The 12,753-nt window shown below is 56.2% G+C and overlaps 1 protein-coding gene across 1 annotated transcript in view; it reads right to left on the bottom strand.

The window, feature by feature from the left end:
• Window positions 1-1,441: 1,441 nt before the first annotated feature.
• ASCC2 (activating signal cointegrator 1 complex subunit 2) overlaps window positions 1,442-12,753 on the bottom strand; it is a 36,591-nt gene continuing 25,279 nt past the window's right edge. Inside the window, exons 15-19 of the mRNA XM_027863569.1 lie at window positions 11,920-12,039; window positions 6,943-7,170; window positions 5,742-5,841; window positions 4,243-4,322; window positions 1,442-3,851 (exon numbers count right to left, since the gene is read on the bottom strand). Of these exons, the coding sequence (XP_027719370.1) occupies window positions 3,680-3,851; window positions 4,243-4,322; window positions 5,742-5,841; window positions 6,943-7,170; window positions 11,920-12,039 (700 nt within the window). The 3' untranslated portion in view covers window positions 1,442-3,679. The remainder of the gene's footprint in view (window positions 3,852-4,242; window positions 4,323-5,741; window positions 5,842-6,942; window positions 7,171-11,919; window positions 12,040-12,753) is intronic.

The raw sequence follows: 12,753 nt of genomic DNA on the forward strand, positions 1-12,753 counted from the left end.
CTCCCTCCTCCCATCTCCCTCTCCCTCCTCCCTCCCTCTCCTCTCCTCTCCTCTCCCTCTCCCTCTTCCCATCTCTCTCTCCTCTTCTCCCTCTCCTATTCCTCTCTCCTCTTGCCTCCCTTTCTTCTCCCATCTCTGCAGCAGAGAGGGTGGAGGCTCCCTCCACGGCCCCACAGCAGAGGGCTGATGCCACGGTCTTCCATAGGCCCCCCTTACCCCGCTGAAATCTCCTGCAGGACTCCTCTGTGTCTAGAAGTCAGAGCCAGAACCCTTGGTTGGCACCCCGGCTCCTCTTCATTCCCACTACATTTGAATTTGTATATACTTACATTTCGGTCAACACTCAAAGAAACTGATTCTGGCCATTCACTGGTCAGTCAAATACTGAAGCTGAACCTTCAATACTTTGATTGCATAATGAGAAGACAGGACTCATTGGAAAAGACCCTGATGTTGGGAAAGATTGAAGGCAAAAGGAGAAAGGGACAGCAGAGGATGAGATGGGAGAGTGTCGTGGAAACAACAAATATGAGCTCGGGCAGACTTGGGGAGATAGTGGAGGACAGAAGGGCCTGGCGTGCTGCGGTCCATGGGGTCATGAAATAGGCCACGACTGAACAACAAACCTGCCAGGGTTGTTTGGAGGACCAAATGAGGCAATGAACGTGATGTGCACTGCACACCTTAAAATACTAGTGTTATTTGTTGTTATTAGCTATTACATGCTTGCTGATTGAACTTGGAGAAACCGCTTTCCCTCAGTTTGCTTAGCTACAAAATGGGGGGACAGAATGGGACAACCTCCAAGCTCCATTCAGTTCTAACGTCTAAGGGGAATTCTCACCCCAATCCTAGAAGAGAATTCCAGTCAATTATTTACCATGACGTGAGTATGTATTTTTTCAACATGAGCTCTTAGGGGTGCACGTTATATTTAGAACAATATGGTACCCAGACCTTGGCTCTTCCTTTGCAGGAGACACCATGACACCATAGTGGTACATGAAAGAGCCCATGATCAGAACCAGAATGGCAATGGCATTGGCATGCCAGTATTGGCCATCTCAGCTGTTTGCATGACCTTCCTGGGTTGGACTAGAGGGTCCCCAAAGCCCCTGCCAACTTGGACATGTCATGATTCCTAAGTGAACCTGCGCTGGGAGGCCCCCGTCAGCCCACCACTGCTTTACCAGGTGCAGCTAGCTCAGCCTTCTGGGAGGGGGACTGAATGTTTCCTCCTCCCTCCCCAGGGAGCTGTCCTCTCTCCAGACCTCATCTCCACCCATCTGGCACCAGGGGGCTTTGGGAGCAAGGATGGGGCCAAAAGGAAGGGAGAAAACAGGAGTCCGGGCTCCTGGGGATGGGGAGGAGGCCAGAGGAAGGGAAGGGAGAGTGAGTGGAGTCGGCCACCTCCAAGGACAAGGTCTCATCCCACAACATCTGTTCATTCATCAAATGTTTATTAAGCCCTTAACCTCGTGCAGGGTGGGCCTTGTTGAGTGCTCTGGGGAACTACAAAGTTAGGTAAGACATAGAGACATAGTCCCTGCCCTCAGGGAGCTTACAGTCTATCAGAAGGATAAGAAACCACCAGAGTTAGCTAGAGTACAGAGTATTCCAGAAGTGCATTAGAGAGTTATAAAAACAAAGTGCTCCGTGAGGGGGTTGAGGGTGAAATCAGAACAGTCTTCCTGAAGAGGTGCTGTTGGAATTGGGCTTTGAAGAGCGGGTCCAAAGTCAACAGGCAAAAGGAGAAGGAAGACATTTCCAGCATCAGGAACAGTTGTGAGCAAAGGCACAAGTGTTTAGGAGGCAGTTGCTAGTAAGCTGGGGGGAATGCCAAGGGCAGGATAGCAAGACGCCCCCCTCGAAAGAGGGATGGAGGAGAGGCCAGCTCAGTTCTTTCCTCCTCCTCCGCTGAGACTGACCGCCGCGACGACCTCTCGCCCCCTTTGCCTCTAACCTCACTATCTATAGTCGATCGCCTGGCCCCCAGCCGCCGTGGCCGCGGGACATCCCTTGTGGGGTTAGTGGTCTCGTGTGTATGTGTGTAACGATGCACCCTTGAGTGTGTGTGAGAGCCCAGCTAGAACGTGAGCTCCATGAAGCCAGATCCCCGGGCCCCACCCCAACCCCTACAGCGTCACACGATGTGTGTGGCGTGCCAGCCCTACCCAGCTCAACGGTAAACTCGAGGGCACGAGCCACGGGTTAGGAAGATCCCGTGACGGGTCCCCCCATGGTGCCTAGCACAGTGGTACAAAAAGACGAGCTTGTTTGTTGAACGAAGGCAGGTGGGGAAGGGTGGAGATTGGGATGTTTCTGCCGAGAAGTGAAGGAGGGGAATGGAAGCCATGACATTGCAGATAGATCCATCAACTCACCAGCCCTCACTCTCCCACCCTGAGAACCACTGAGAACCCCCGATCATCTGACTCCTTTGCAAGGAGCCTCAGCTGGGAAGATGCCGGAGAGAAATGGTGGCCCTGCCTGGACAAAGAGCCGGGCGGTCTACGAGGACGGACACTCCGAGGTCATCCACAGAGGGCCTGGGACCAGGATAAGGGTGGGGGCACCCTCTCCTGCATCCTAAGTGGTGCAGAGAGAAATCGCTATCGATTTTCACTTGTGTGGGTTGACCTAACAAGGCTCATTTGTCACACCCTGTCTACCCCTCCAGTTAATATGCTCATCCCCAATGTGGGAAAAGAAATCGTCTTGTCTAGGGGGTGATTTGTCAGCGCCAGGCCAGCCCGGGCAGGGGGGTTCCTGGCACGGCAGCACTAATGGAGTTCACTCAGTGGCTGGAGCTGAAATCAGCTCCCAGAAAACCCTTGGCCTCTCGGGGGCCCTTGGCTACAAGCACTGATTGTATTATTTACTACCGGCTGAGGCCAGGGCAGGGGAAGACAGGAATCAGCTGTGATTTGTGCCCTAGGCCCTGCCGGCAGCCAGTGTGAACAAGCTGGCTAGGGGAGTGGCAGCCCAGCAAACCTGTCTGCTGCTCCCCCCGGGAGCTTCTACACTCTCTGACTCCCTCCCATCTTATTTCTGAGGGGTGTGGAATGACAAGAATCCTGGTCTGAGAACCGAGAGGCCGGGGTTCTCCAGCCGCGAGACTAACTCAATGGCCAAGTCCCTTCCCTCTGTGGACCTCAGTCTCCCCCTCTGTAAAATGGCAATAAGATCCCGGGATGACTGTGAGCTTCAACTATGACAGATGGGAAAGACCAGAGGGATGGGGGGGAGTGCTTCTGCCGCGCAGCCCGGGAGCTGGAGCGCGGGATGGAAGGGGGCCGCTGGCCCTTGATGGACAACGCCCAATGGCTTCAGACAGTTTATTTGTGGGTCTTATGTACAGAATTCCTGCCACGCCCTGCCTGAGGAGGAAGGCCTGTCGGGGGTCCAGGCGACATGTGCTCGAGTTCGGCAGCCCTGGAGTCGGCTCACTGGTGGATAAGGCACTCGGTGGTCAGAGGGAAGGATCCTGGTGTCGGCTGCCAGCCCAGGCTCGCAGAGGGGAAGACAAGGAGCTCTCCGGCCTCGGCGGGAGGCCTGGAGGCACAGTCAGAATCACACATGGCCTTGGGTCCAATGCTTTGGCTAGACGGGAGGGGGCACAGTCTGGCAGCGGCCTCGCTTGGCTGCCCCTCCGAGGGGGGGAGGGGGAGGAGTGCACTCAGGATGGGATCATGCCCTTGGTCCTCTTCCTGTCCGCCATGAGCCGCCGGTTGTGATTGGCCCTCGCCCCCTTGTTGGCTTCCTTTCTCCGGCGCTCCTGGGTGGTCTCCCGGCTCTGCCCGTGGCCCCGCGGGCTGCCGGTGACTGCCGAGGAGCCATCGTGCCTGTACCTGGGCAAGGAAAGCGCCATCAGCCGCCTGTGCCCCCCCCCCGACCAGGGCTGTGTATTTGGGGGTGTATATCGGGGGAGGGGGTGCTGCTCAGGCCTCTCTCATGGGGGCCAAAAGGTGAGGATGACCTCTAGGCCTCCACCTCGACCCAATTTCTCTGATTTGCAAAATGGGAAGAAGCCGGGCTTTCAGAACCAAGGAAGGGCTAGGCCACTCTGGGAGAAAAGGGCACCAGGCTGGGCAGCCCCACTGGGGTGCAGGCCGGGAAAGACCAGGGAGGCGCGGCCCAAGGACCAGGCCACCTTCAGGGTCCTCCTTGAACGTGCCACAGGGAGGCGGCTGAGTCTCTGATTCAGGAGCTCCCTCCCCCTCCCCGGCCGGCCTCGCTCACCCTCTTCGGGCCAGGTAGGCCATCCGCTGGGCTTCTGCTCGCTCCCTCAGCACAGCTGGGTCCTGGACAAAATGGTCTGGCTATGGACAGTAGAGGAGACATGGTTTCAAGCCATGAGCCAGGATTCCTTCCCTGCATGGGGTCGTTAGCAACGCATCCTCCAGGATGCCCAGGGCCATGGTGGAGGAGGACGGAGCATCCGTGTGGCGGTCAATGTGAATCAGAGGTTAACTGACTCACTCAGGGTCACCCTGCTAGTAAGGGCTTAAGGTAGGATTAGAACTCGGGTCAGTCCCAAGTAGATGGCCCTTGAGCAGGGCCTGAGAAGCCCTGCAGTTTGTGCAGAGGAATTCCCATTGGGTCGCTCAGAGATCAGCTGTGCTCCTGGGCTCCGGGAGCCAGGTAGTGTGGTAAAGTGCCACGGAGTCAGTGTAGCTCACCTGGAAGAGATTTCCTTCCCTGCCCTCCCCCCATAAAGGACTTCCCCATCCTTCAATGCTCCACTCAGGCCACCTCCCCCATAAAGCCTTCACTAACAACACCCCGAGGGAAAAATGCTAATCCCTCCTGAGCCTTCTTCTAGGTCTCCGCCCAAGCTTCTTCCAGGCGCTGATTTCTCTTTTCCTCAAGCACAAGATTTGGGGCTGTGAGGGCCCCCCCCAGATCCCACTTAGCCCATCACCCCCAGGCGAGGGCAGCTTCCTGGCCCTTTCTAGCTCTGACGTGGAGCGCTGGGCTGTGCACAGAGGATGCTCATTAACGTGGTTACTACTGCTATTTACACCAGCTAACATTTATCAAGAGCTTTCAGGCTGGCCTGGAACCTTACATTCACCATCTCCCTTGATCACATGTGAGCCCCACGGCCACCTGTTGGGGCAGAGGAGGAAACTGAGGCAAACGAGGTTAAGTGACTTAAACAGGACAGATGGCTAGCAGGTGGCCAAGGCAGGATTTGAGCTTGGTTCGTCCCATCCAAATGAGATCAGACTGATACAAGTGCTCAGCATGGTGCTCGCTGCACAGCAGGCACTCTACAAACGCTCATTCCCGTTCCACCTTCCCCTCACCATCTCTGCCAGGGCAGCTTGGCTAGAGGAGGGTCCGGGCTCTGGTCCCATGGCGGCACCCTGGACAACTCCCTCACTGACCCTGTGATGAAGGACCTTTACAATCCTTCCCCTCTACAACAGGCTGTGCTCACAGCCCCCGTGGAGCCCAAGGTGCCAAGGTCAGGTGCAGACATACAGCTGCCCCTGGCGTGGGGTCACCAGAGGAGCTGGACATCAGGGGTCACTTAGGGATGGCCCCTGGGGAGGTGGGGAGAGGAGCCCAAGGCAGCTCTTGCTGTCACACAGACCCTGGGCCCAGTGGGGCCTCCCTCGCCCTCCTTCTCCTGCATGGGTCTGATGAGATGCAATGACGGGTCCGGCAGCCCCCAGCCCAATCATCACCCTTGGGGTCGGCCCATGAAGGCTCAAAGAGGGAGGACAAGGTACCTTAGGGCCTTCTTCTTCAGCCTCTTCCTCTTCCTCATCGTCATCGTCCGGCCCCTCATGAGGCACTTTGGTTCTCAGCACCTGGGGGGTGGTGAACGGCCTGAGGGGTTTGAGACAGAAAGAAACATCAGTAAATCTTCCCCCTACAGAACCCCGAGATCCTTCCCTCCAAATCACAGCTCGGGGGCTGCCGCCCCCTACAGATGAGGTCTTTCCCTTCCCCCAGCTGTGAACACCCTTTCCTCAATTCTTTAACCATCCGCCTATCCTGTCTGTCCATCCTTCTCTGGTGCCCTCCCTGCCCCCCAGGAGACTGTAAGCCCCCTGAGGCAGGGAAGGCAGGGAACACAGCAGATATTTAATAAATAGTTACAGAACAGAACCAAACCAGAGGCAAGCCTGTTGGAATGGACTTTGTCCTTGTGGTACCTGGTGCACAGTAGGTGCTTAAATGCTTGTGAAGGAATGAATGTTAAACAGGCCTGGAGAACAGAAGATATTATCGTGGAAAGGGAATAAATGTGGGGAACTTGGGGAGGGGGAAGGGGCTGGAGAACACAAAGGGGATGTGGGAGGCTTTCTGACAGGACAGGCTGGGGCCCCTCCCTCCTTCTGATGAGGCATCCACCTGTGAGGCAGGCCCTGCCCCTGCTTCTGCTCCTGGCCCCAGATGAGAGCATCCAGGGGCAAGGGAAAGGACTCTCATTCTTAAATGTGTTTCTTGTAAACAATACATCTTTGGATCAGGATCCTATTAGCTTCAGTTTTATGGGTGAATTCATCCCATTCACATTCAAAGTTAGAATGACTATCTGTGAATTTTTATCTTTTGTTAGAATGCAAGCCCCCTGAGGGCAGGGCAAGGGCCTCTATCTCGGTGCCCTAGCCCAGCGCTGGGCCAGAGCTGGTGGTGAATAAGGGCTGATGAGGAATGAAGGAGCTATCCTAGCCTAGCACCCTATCCATCAGCAGCATCCTCTCCTCCTGACCGGGGACAAATCCCCTTCAGAGGCTGGATTCTGAGTCCAGAATCCCAGCCCTGATACTGACCACCTAAGGGACCTGGGGCAAGGTGTTTGGCTTCCCTGGGCCCCGGGGATGGCGCCTGGGGTCCCCCAGTTCTAGAGCCCCGCTCCTGCTGAGGTTCCAGACTTTTGTCCAGAGCGCTGCAGAACGGTCAGCAAACCAAAGCGCCGCCCACCTCCTCGTGATGAGCTCGTCATCCGAGTCTGCGTCGTTGGCGCCCACTTGGTTGCCGTCATATGTATCATCGTACTCGTCCTCGTAGTCGTCCCTGACGAGCTGGCCCTCTGCGGCCCCGGCCTGGACGATGACCTCATCCACCACCACGCTGTACTGGCTGTAGCGCTCCCGCTGCTCCTGGATCACGCGCTTGTCATTCAGCAGGGTCCGCGTGTTCTCCCCCTTCCTATAGAGAGAGGGTAGGAGAGGCGGGAGAGGGAAGTGGTGGAGGGCTGGCTCTGACCCTGGCCATGCAGGCAAACAGACTCTAGCGCTCTCAGAGAGCCCAGGAAAACCATAAGATTCCAGGCCAGATAATACTGCCTGGCCACGAAGGTGAGCCTGGCAGGTGGTGAGCCTGGCAGGTGGTGAGCCTGCAGGCAGGCCCCTGGAGAGGCTCCCAGGCAACGGGGAGCCTGTCCACACTCAGGACAGGGCGCCTCTTGGACCCTGACAGCAGCCTCGCCTCCATGCCCAGGATGGATCCTTGTGGAGAAGGGGGACAAGGGTCAGGATCGGCCTTCTTCTGCCTCTGCCCCTCACTGCCCCAGGACCACAGGCAAGTCAGGCATTTCTGAGGTGCCAGCCCCTCCGGAGTTAGGACCCTGTGACCTCGAGTGAATGCCCCAAACCTCGGGGCACCAGTTCCCTTACCTATAAATGGCAGGGGGCGGGGTAATGCTGAACCAGATGACCTGGAGGTTCACTTCTATGCTCCTGACTAAAGGTCATTCAGCCAGTGTTTGCATACTGTCAGTGGCAGGAAACTCACTCTTTCCCTGAGGCATCCTGTTTCACTCACTACCCGAGGGTTACAAAGTACTTTTGTTATCCTCGGGTGAGATGAGCCTCTCAAAGGCCCATGGGCCCCATGCTGGGCCATGTCAGCCCCTTGGCAGAGACTCTCACTGAGGAGGCCTGGCCACCCTCACCTGCTCCTGCAGCCAGGCCCTCGGTGCCAGCCATCTCCTCCACAGGGCCAGGCCACCCAGCGGGTGGTTTACTCTCTCTCGTCCTCTGTCTGACTCCATCTCTCTCTGATTACCTCTCTCTGTCTCCTATTATGTGTCTGAATCTGTCTCGACTGTTTCTGTTTCTGAATCTGTCTCTAACTACATCTGTTTCTCTGTGTGACTGTCTCTATTTTTGTCTCTGTCTCTAACTATGTCTGTCTGAATCCATCTCTTTCTCACTATATCTCTAACTCTGTTTCTGTCTGTCTCTATGTCCGTCCGTCTCTCCCGATGACTCTGAATTCCCTCCTCAGAGGGCACGCCGTAACCCTCTGCTGGATGTAAGCCCCTGCAGGGCAGTGCCCGGTCACCCTGGCTGGGTCACTAAAGCTCTTGGTGGTCCTGACAACTCTAAGTGCATCAGCTGCAGAGATGGGGCTGACCTGCCTCGGTGGATGGAGTTTCCTCAGGTGGGAGGGCCCCATTCACTCCTTCCTGTCCTGATGGGGCTACTGGTGTGGGAACAAGGAAAAGGCAGTGCCAGGACGGAGAGAGCACCGGGGCTAGCGACCTCAGCCAATGACCTTATCTCGCGGGATGCTCTTGACAACCCTTGAAATGTGCTGTTAGGATCCTCATTTCTAAAAAATGAGGAAACTGAGGCTCGCAGAGGTCAGGTGACTTGTACACAGCAAGTAATTATCTGAGGCAAGATTCAAACTCAGGCCTTCCTGATTCCACCACTCTAGAGTCAGAAAGCTGGCCTCAGGCCCCAGAAGCCCTGGGTTCAAGTTGCATCGGGGACACAAGGGACCTGGCAAGTCCCTTCAGCTCTCAGCTCCCCAGGTGGTAAGACTTTACCCAGAAGGCACTGCCCTGAATCACAGAAGGAGTTTTCCTCAATGGGATTTCCTCATACCAACAAAATCCCAGGCCCAGTAAAGAAAAAGGTGCCGTGGCAGATTCGGTGTGGAATCTGTGAGACCTGGCTGTGAATGCTGCCTCTGAGATGGCACGGTATGAGCTGAGGCACTCAGCCTCAGTTTATGGCCTCATCTATAAAATGGGTATAACGCTGGCACTACCGAGCTCCCTGGGTGGCTGCGAGGATCACACGAGACATCATGTGTTAAGTGTTTTTAAACCTTTAAAGTGCAAAGGCCAGTTTACACATAAATATGTAATATAAAGACATTTATACCAACATAAATGGTGTCGATGTTATTGTAAGTTATCATAAGCTGGAGAGGGTCCCCGGGGCATGACCAGGACCACACATCAATCACCTGATAGCGGCAGCTCATGCTGTGGTCTGTCTCTCTCTCTTCTCGTCTCTCCCCATCTCCCTCTGTCTCTCTCTCCCTCTCTGTCTCTGCCCCCTCCACCCCCCCAAAGTGTTTTACCAACATTAGCTTCATTTGTTTCTGCACAGCCTTATGAGAGGCGCTATGGTTATCCCCACTTTACAGCTGAGAAAACTGAGGCTCAGAGGGGCTGAGTGGCTTGCCCAGAGTCGCACCAAGGAGCTGAAATGAGATTTGAACCCAGGTCTTCCAGAGTCCAAGCCCAGCACTCTGCACTAGGCCACACAGTCTCCTAACAAAGGGCCCTGGGACCCTATCATCTGCAGATCAGTTAAAGGCCTGGCCTGGAGAAGAGTCTGGGGAGGGAAGGGGGGAGGCCTTGACCACTGACATCAAGGATGTGAAGGGCCGTCTGTCCTGGGGCAGTGGGCAGGGGGAGGTACAAGCAGCAGATTCTGACTTGCTGTCAGAAAAACCTTGTCCCAAGGTGACCCGGGCAGCCTGGGGGCCCTTGGTCAGGGATGCTGCAGTCTGGATGGACCTGGTGCCCCCTGAGGCCTCGCGCACCTCTGTAGGGCTGTGACACCTAGCAATGCCCACAGTGGCATGCCTTTCTCCAGAACCACATGCTGGGAGGGCGCCCGCGGGCAGCAGGCACCCCACTGTGACCTCATAAACAGAGCACCGGGTCAGCCATGCACAGGGAAGCCTCCCCTGAGCCCCACGCTGGTATTCCTACAAGGACGGCCTTGGTAACATCTGGTCCTCGAACAACCACAGGACAAGACGTTTCTCAGCATTTTCCCCTCCGATCCAACCCATCACAGGGTTCAAGGTCCACAGCCAGGACCACAGAGGCTCCCTAGTCTAACCTGTCCCTTTACAGATGAGGAAACTGAGGCCAGAGACTTGCCCAGGGTCACAAAGGAAGTCAGCAGCAGAGGCAAAATTGGAGCCCAGGTCCCAAGACTCCAAAGGCAGAGCTCCGTCCACTGGACCACACGGAGTTGGGAACAACTAACGCGAATTCAGTCCCTCCCATGAGGGAAGAGAGGCCCAGTGCTTAGTGCCTTGCATATAGGAGGCAATTAATAAATGTTTATAGACCGTTATTGAGAAAGAAGAGGTTTGCCCAAGGTCCCCGGCATTATCAGTGGCACGGCCTCCCTCCCAGCGCCATCCTCACCCTCACCCAGCCCTATCCCCATCCCAAGCACACCATGCGGCTGACACACTCCCATGGGATTTTCCTGGAGCCCTCCTCTGACAATGAATCGGAAGCAACTGGTCTTTGCTGAGTGGCTGGGCCCTGTCAGGCTGGCCCAAGCAGGGATCAGTTGGGCAGGCAAGGGGGTGAGGGTGGGACCTCATGACCTCAGAGGTCCCGACTGACCCCAGGCTCCTTTCTAGTGCACGTTTCATCCGCTTATCTGGGCTCCTCAACTTGACTGGAAGCTCTTGGTGGGCCCAGCACAGTGTCTTGTCAATAAGCATCTGTTTATTAAGGGCTTGCTATGTGCTGGGCGCTGGGTTGAGCTCAGGGCAGACAAAGAAAGATCATGCTCAGAGTAGGAGCCCAACAAATACCCACTGGGCATTGGATTGATTGGCGGCTGTCTCCACTATGGCCTGAGAATGGGATTGACTTGGGGGTGTATGGGAGGTCAGGGCCCTCCCTGAAGACAGCCGGTTCGGGCAAACTTGGTGGCTCTTGGCGGCAGCTTGTGGGCTGCCCTTGACAGATGGAATAAAAGGCGTGTTGAGTGACTGCATGGGCCCTGGGTCAATGTCAGAGCCAGCTCGCAGCACAGGATCCGGGGCAAACCTCAGCCTTCAGGTGAGGAGCCGGCCAAGCCCCTGGGCCCACATGGCCCAGGCGAGGGAGCCACAACCATTGGTGGCCATCATGCCTCTTCCCCCACAGCACCTCTGGGCCCTGCCTCTTCCTCCCCCTGGTGTGGCCGCCAGCCCAGGATAAAGATCTCGGGTTTGGTATTTAGGAGTGTTGCAACGGGGGTGACTAAGCAGTTTGTAATAGCTGCTTTGTGCCTGGCCAGCTGGCCGGCTCTGCCAGGGCTGGGGCAGAGGTGCCTGAGAAGAGATCTGGGCCTTGAGCAAGTCCTTAAAGGGGCATGTCGGTATCCCAGGGAGGGCCAGGACAATTGGGCTAGCCTTGAAGCCAGACCTCTCCCGGGCCTAACAACAACAACCACTTACAATCTGTCAGTCAGTCAATAAACACTGGTTAAACACCTACTATGTGCCAGGCACTGCAACACAATGAGGATTATAAAGCATCTCACAAGGCCCTCTAATGAATGAGCAAACAGGTGGCAGGTCCCAGCATACAAGGGCTGCCCTGGCACATGGTGAGCTCCCTGTCCTCGGAGGTGTCCAAACAGAGGCTGGCTGGCGACCTACCGGGGATGCTGGGCCTCCAAGGTCATGAACCCAGAGCTAGAAGGGACCTTGGAGATCAGCTAAGCCTCATTTTAGGGACAAGGAAACTGAGGCCCAGGAGGGCAAGGGGCTTCCCAAAGGTCACGTGGCAGGAATAAGAAGGCAAACCAAAAGGCTTGAGGCAGGGGGTCCGGGGCTATCTGCGCAGGGACCCTCCCTCTGCTGACCACACGCTCGGCCGCCGGAGGCTTCCCATCTCTCGGTCGCGGCCACACTCACCTCCTGCCTTTCTGCACACGCGACAAGTCCACAGTGTCTCTGCTGAACACGTCAAACTCATCATTCTGGAAAACGTTATGGCGAGAAGTGACCAGCGGGGTCGGGCCTGGCTGCATCTGCCTGGGGAAGAGAGAGACAGCCCACGCAGAGCCTTAGGAGATGGCCCTGGTGCCTGCCCCAAGGCCTGGCAGCCCAGGGTCCTGAGCCCAGACCATGGTGACGCAGGAGGTTACACAGCCCAGGCCGAGAGGGGCAGGAGGCAGATGTCAGGACAGATTCCTGGGGGTGGGGAAGAAGGGAGAACATGGGGGGAAACAGGGCTCTGTGCTCACAAGTCGTCAAAAGAGAAATCTGCCCCAGCCTCCATTTTTCTGCCACCATCCCCTGCACGACAGGCTACCCCTGAAATAGCAACCTGCCCTCTTGCCTGGCTACCCGAATAGCTGGGCCAGAAAAGACTTCAAACAGGGCCTGGCAGTGGCCCCAGGTCAGTCTGGCTGGGCCAAGGTCAGGCTCATCACCAGAGACCTAGCCACCAGCTGGTGAAATTTTTTGGCCATGTTAATTCCTGAAAACAATTTACTAAGGCAGGGAAGGGCTATGATCAGCGGGCAGACACCCCACACCGGTGAAATTACGGATTCTTCAAATATTTCCAGGGAGTCATAAAATCCCAGGGATGAGAGATGAAGGAACGTCCGGGTCCTGGTCTGCCACAAACCTTGGTAACCTTGGGCATTCCAGCCCAATTCAGCAAAGGGTGCGTTCTGAGTCACACCACGGGCAGAGGCAGAGCCAAACGAGTGGATACCTATGTTTGCTAACACGTTTTCC

Source organism: Vombatus ursinus, unplaced genomic scaffold (genome assembly GCF_900497805.2).
Source record: "Vombatus ursinus unplaced genomic scaffold, bare-nosed wombat genome assembly UNPS02001287.1, whole genome shotgun sequence".
Classification (NCBI taxonomy): Eukaryota; Metazoa; Chordata; class Mammalia; order Diprotodontia; family Vombatidae; genus Vombatus; species Vombatus ursinus.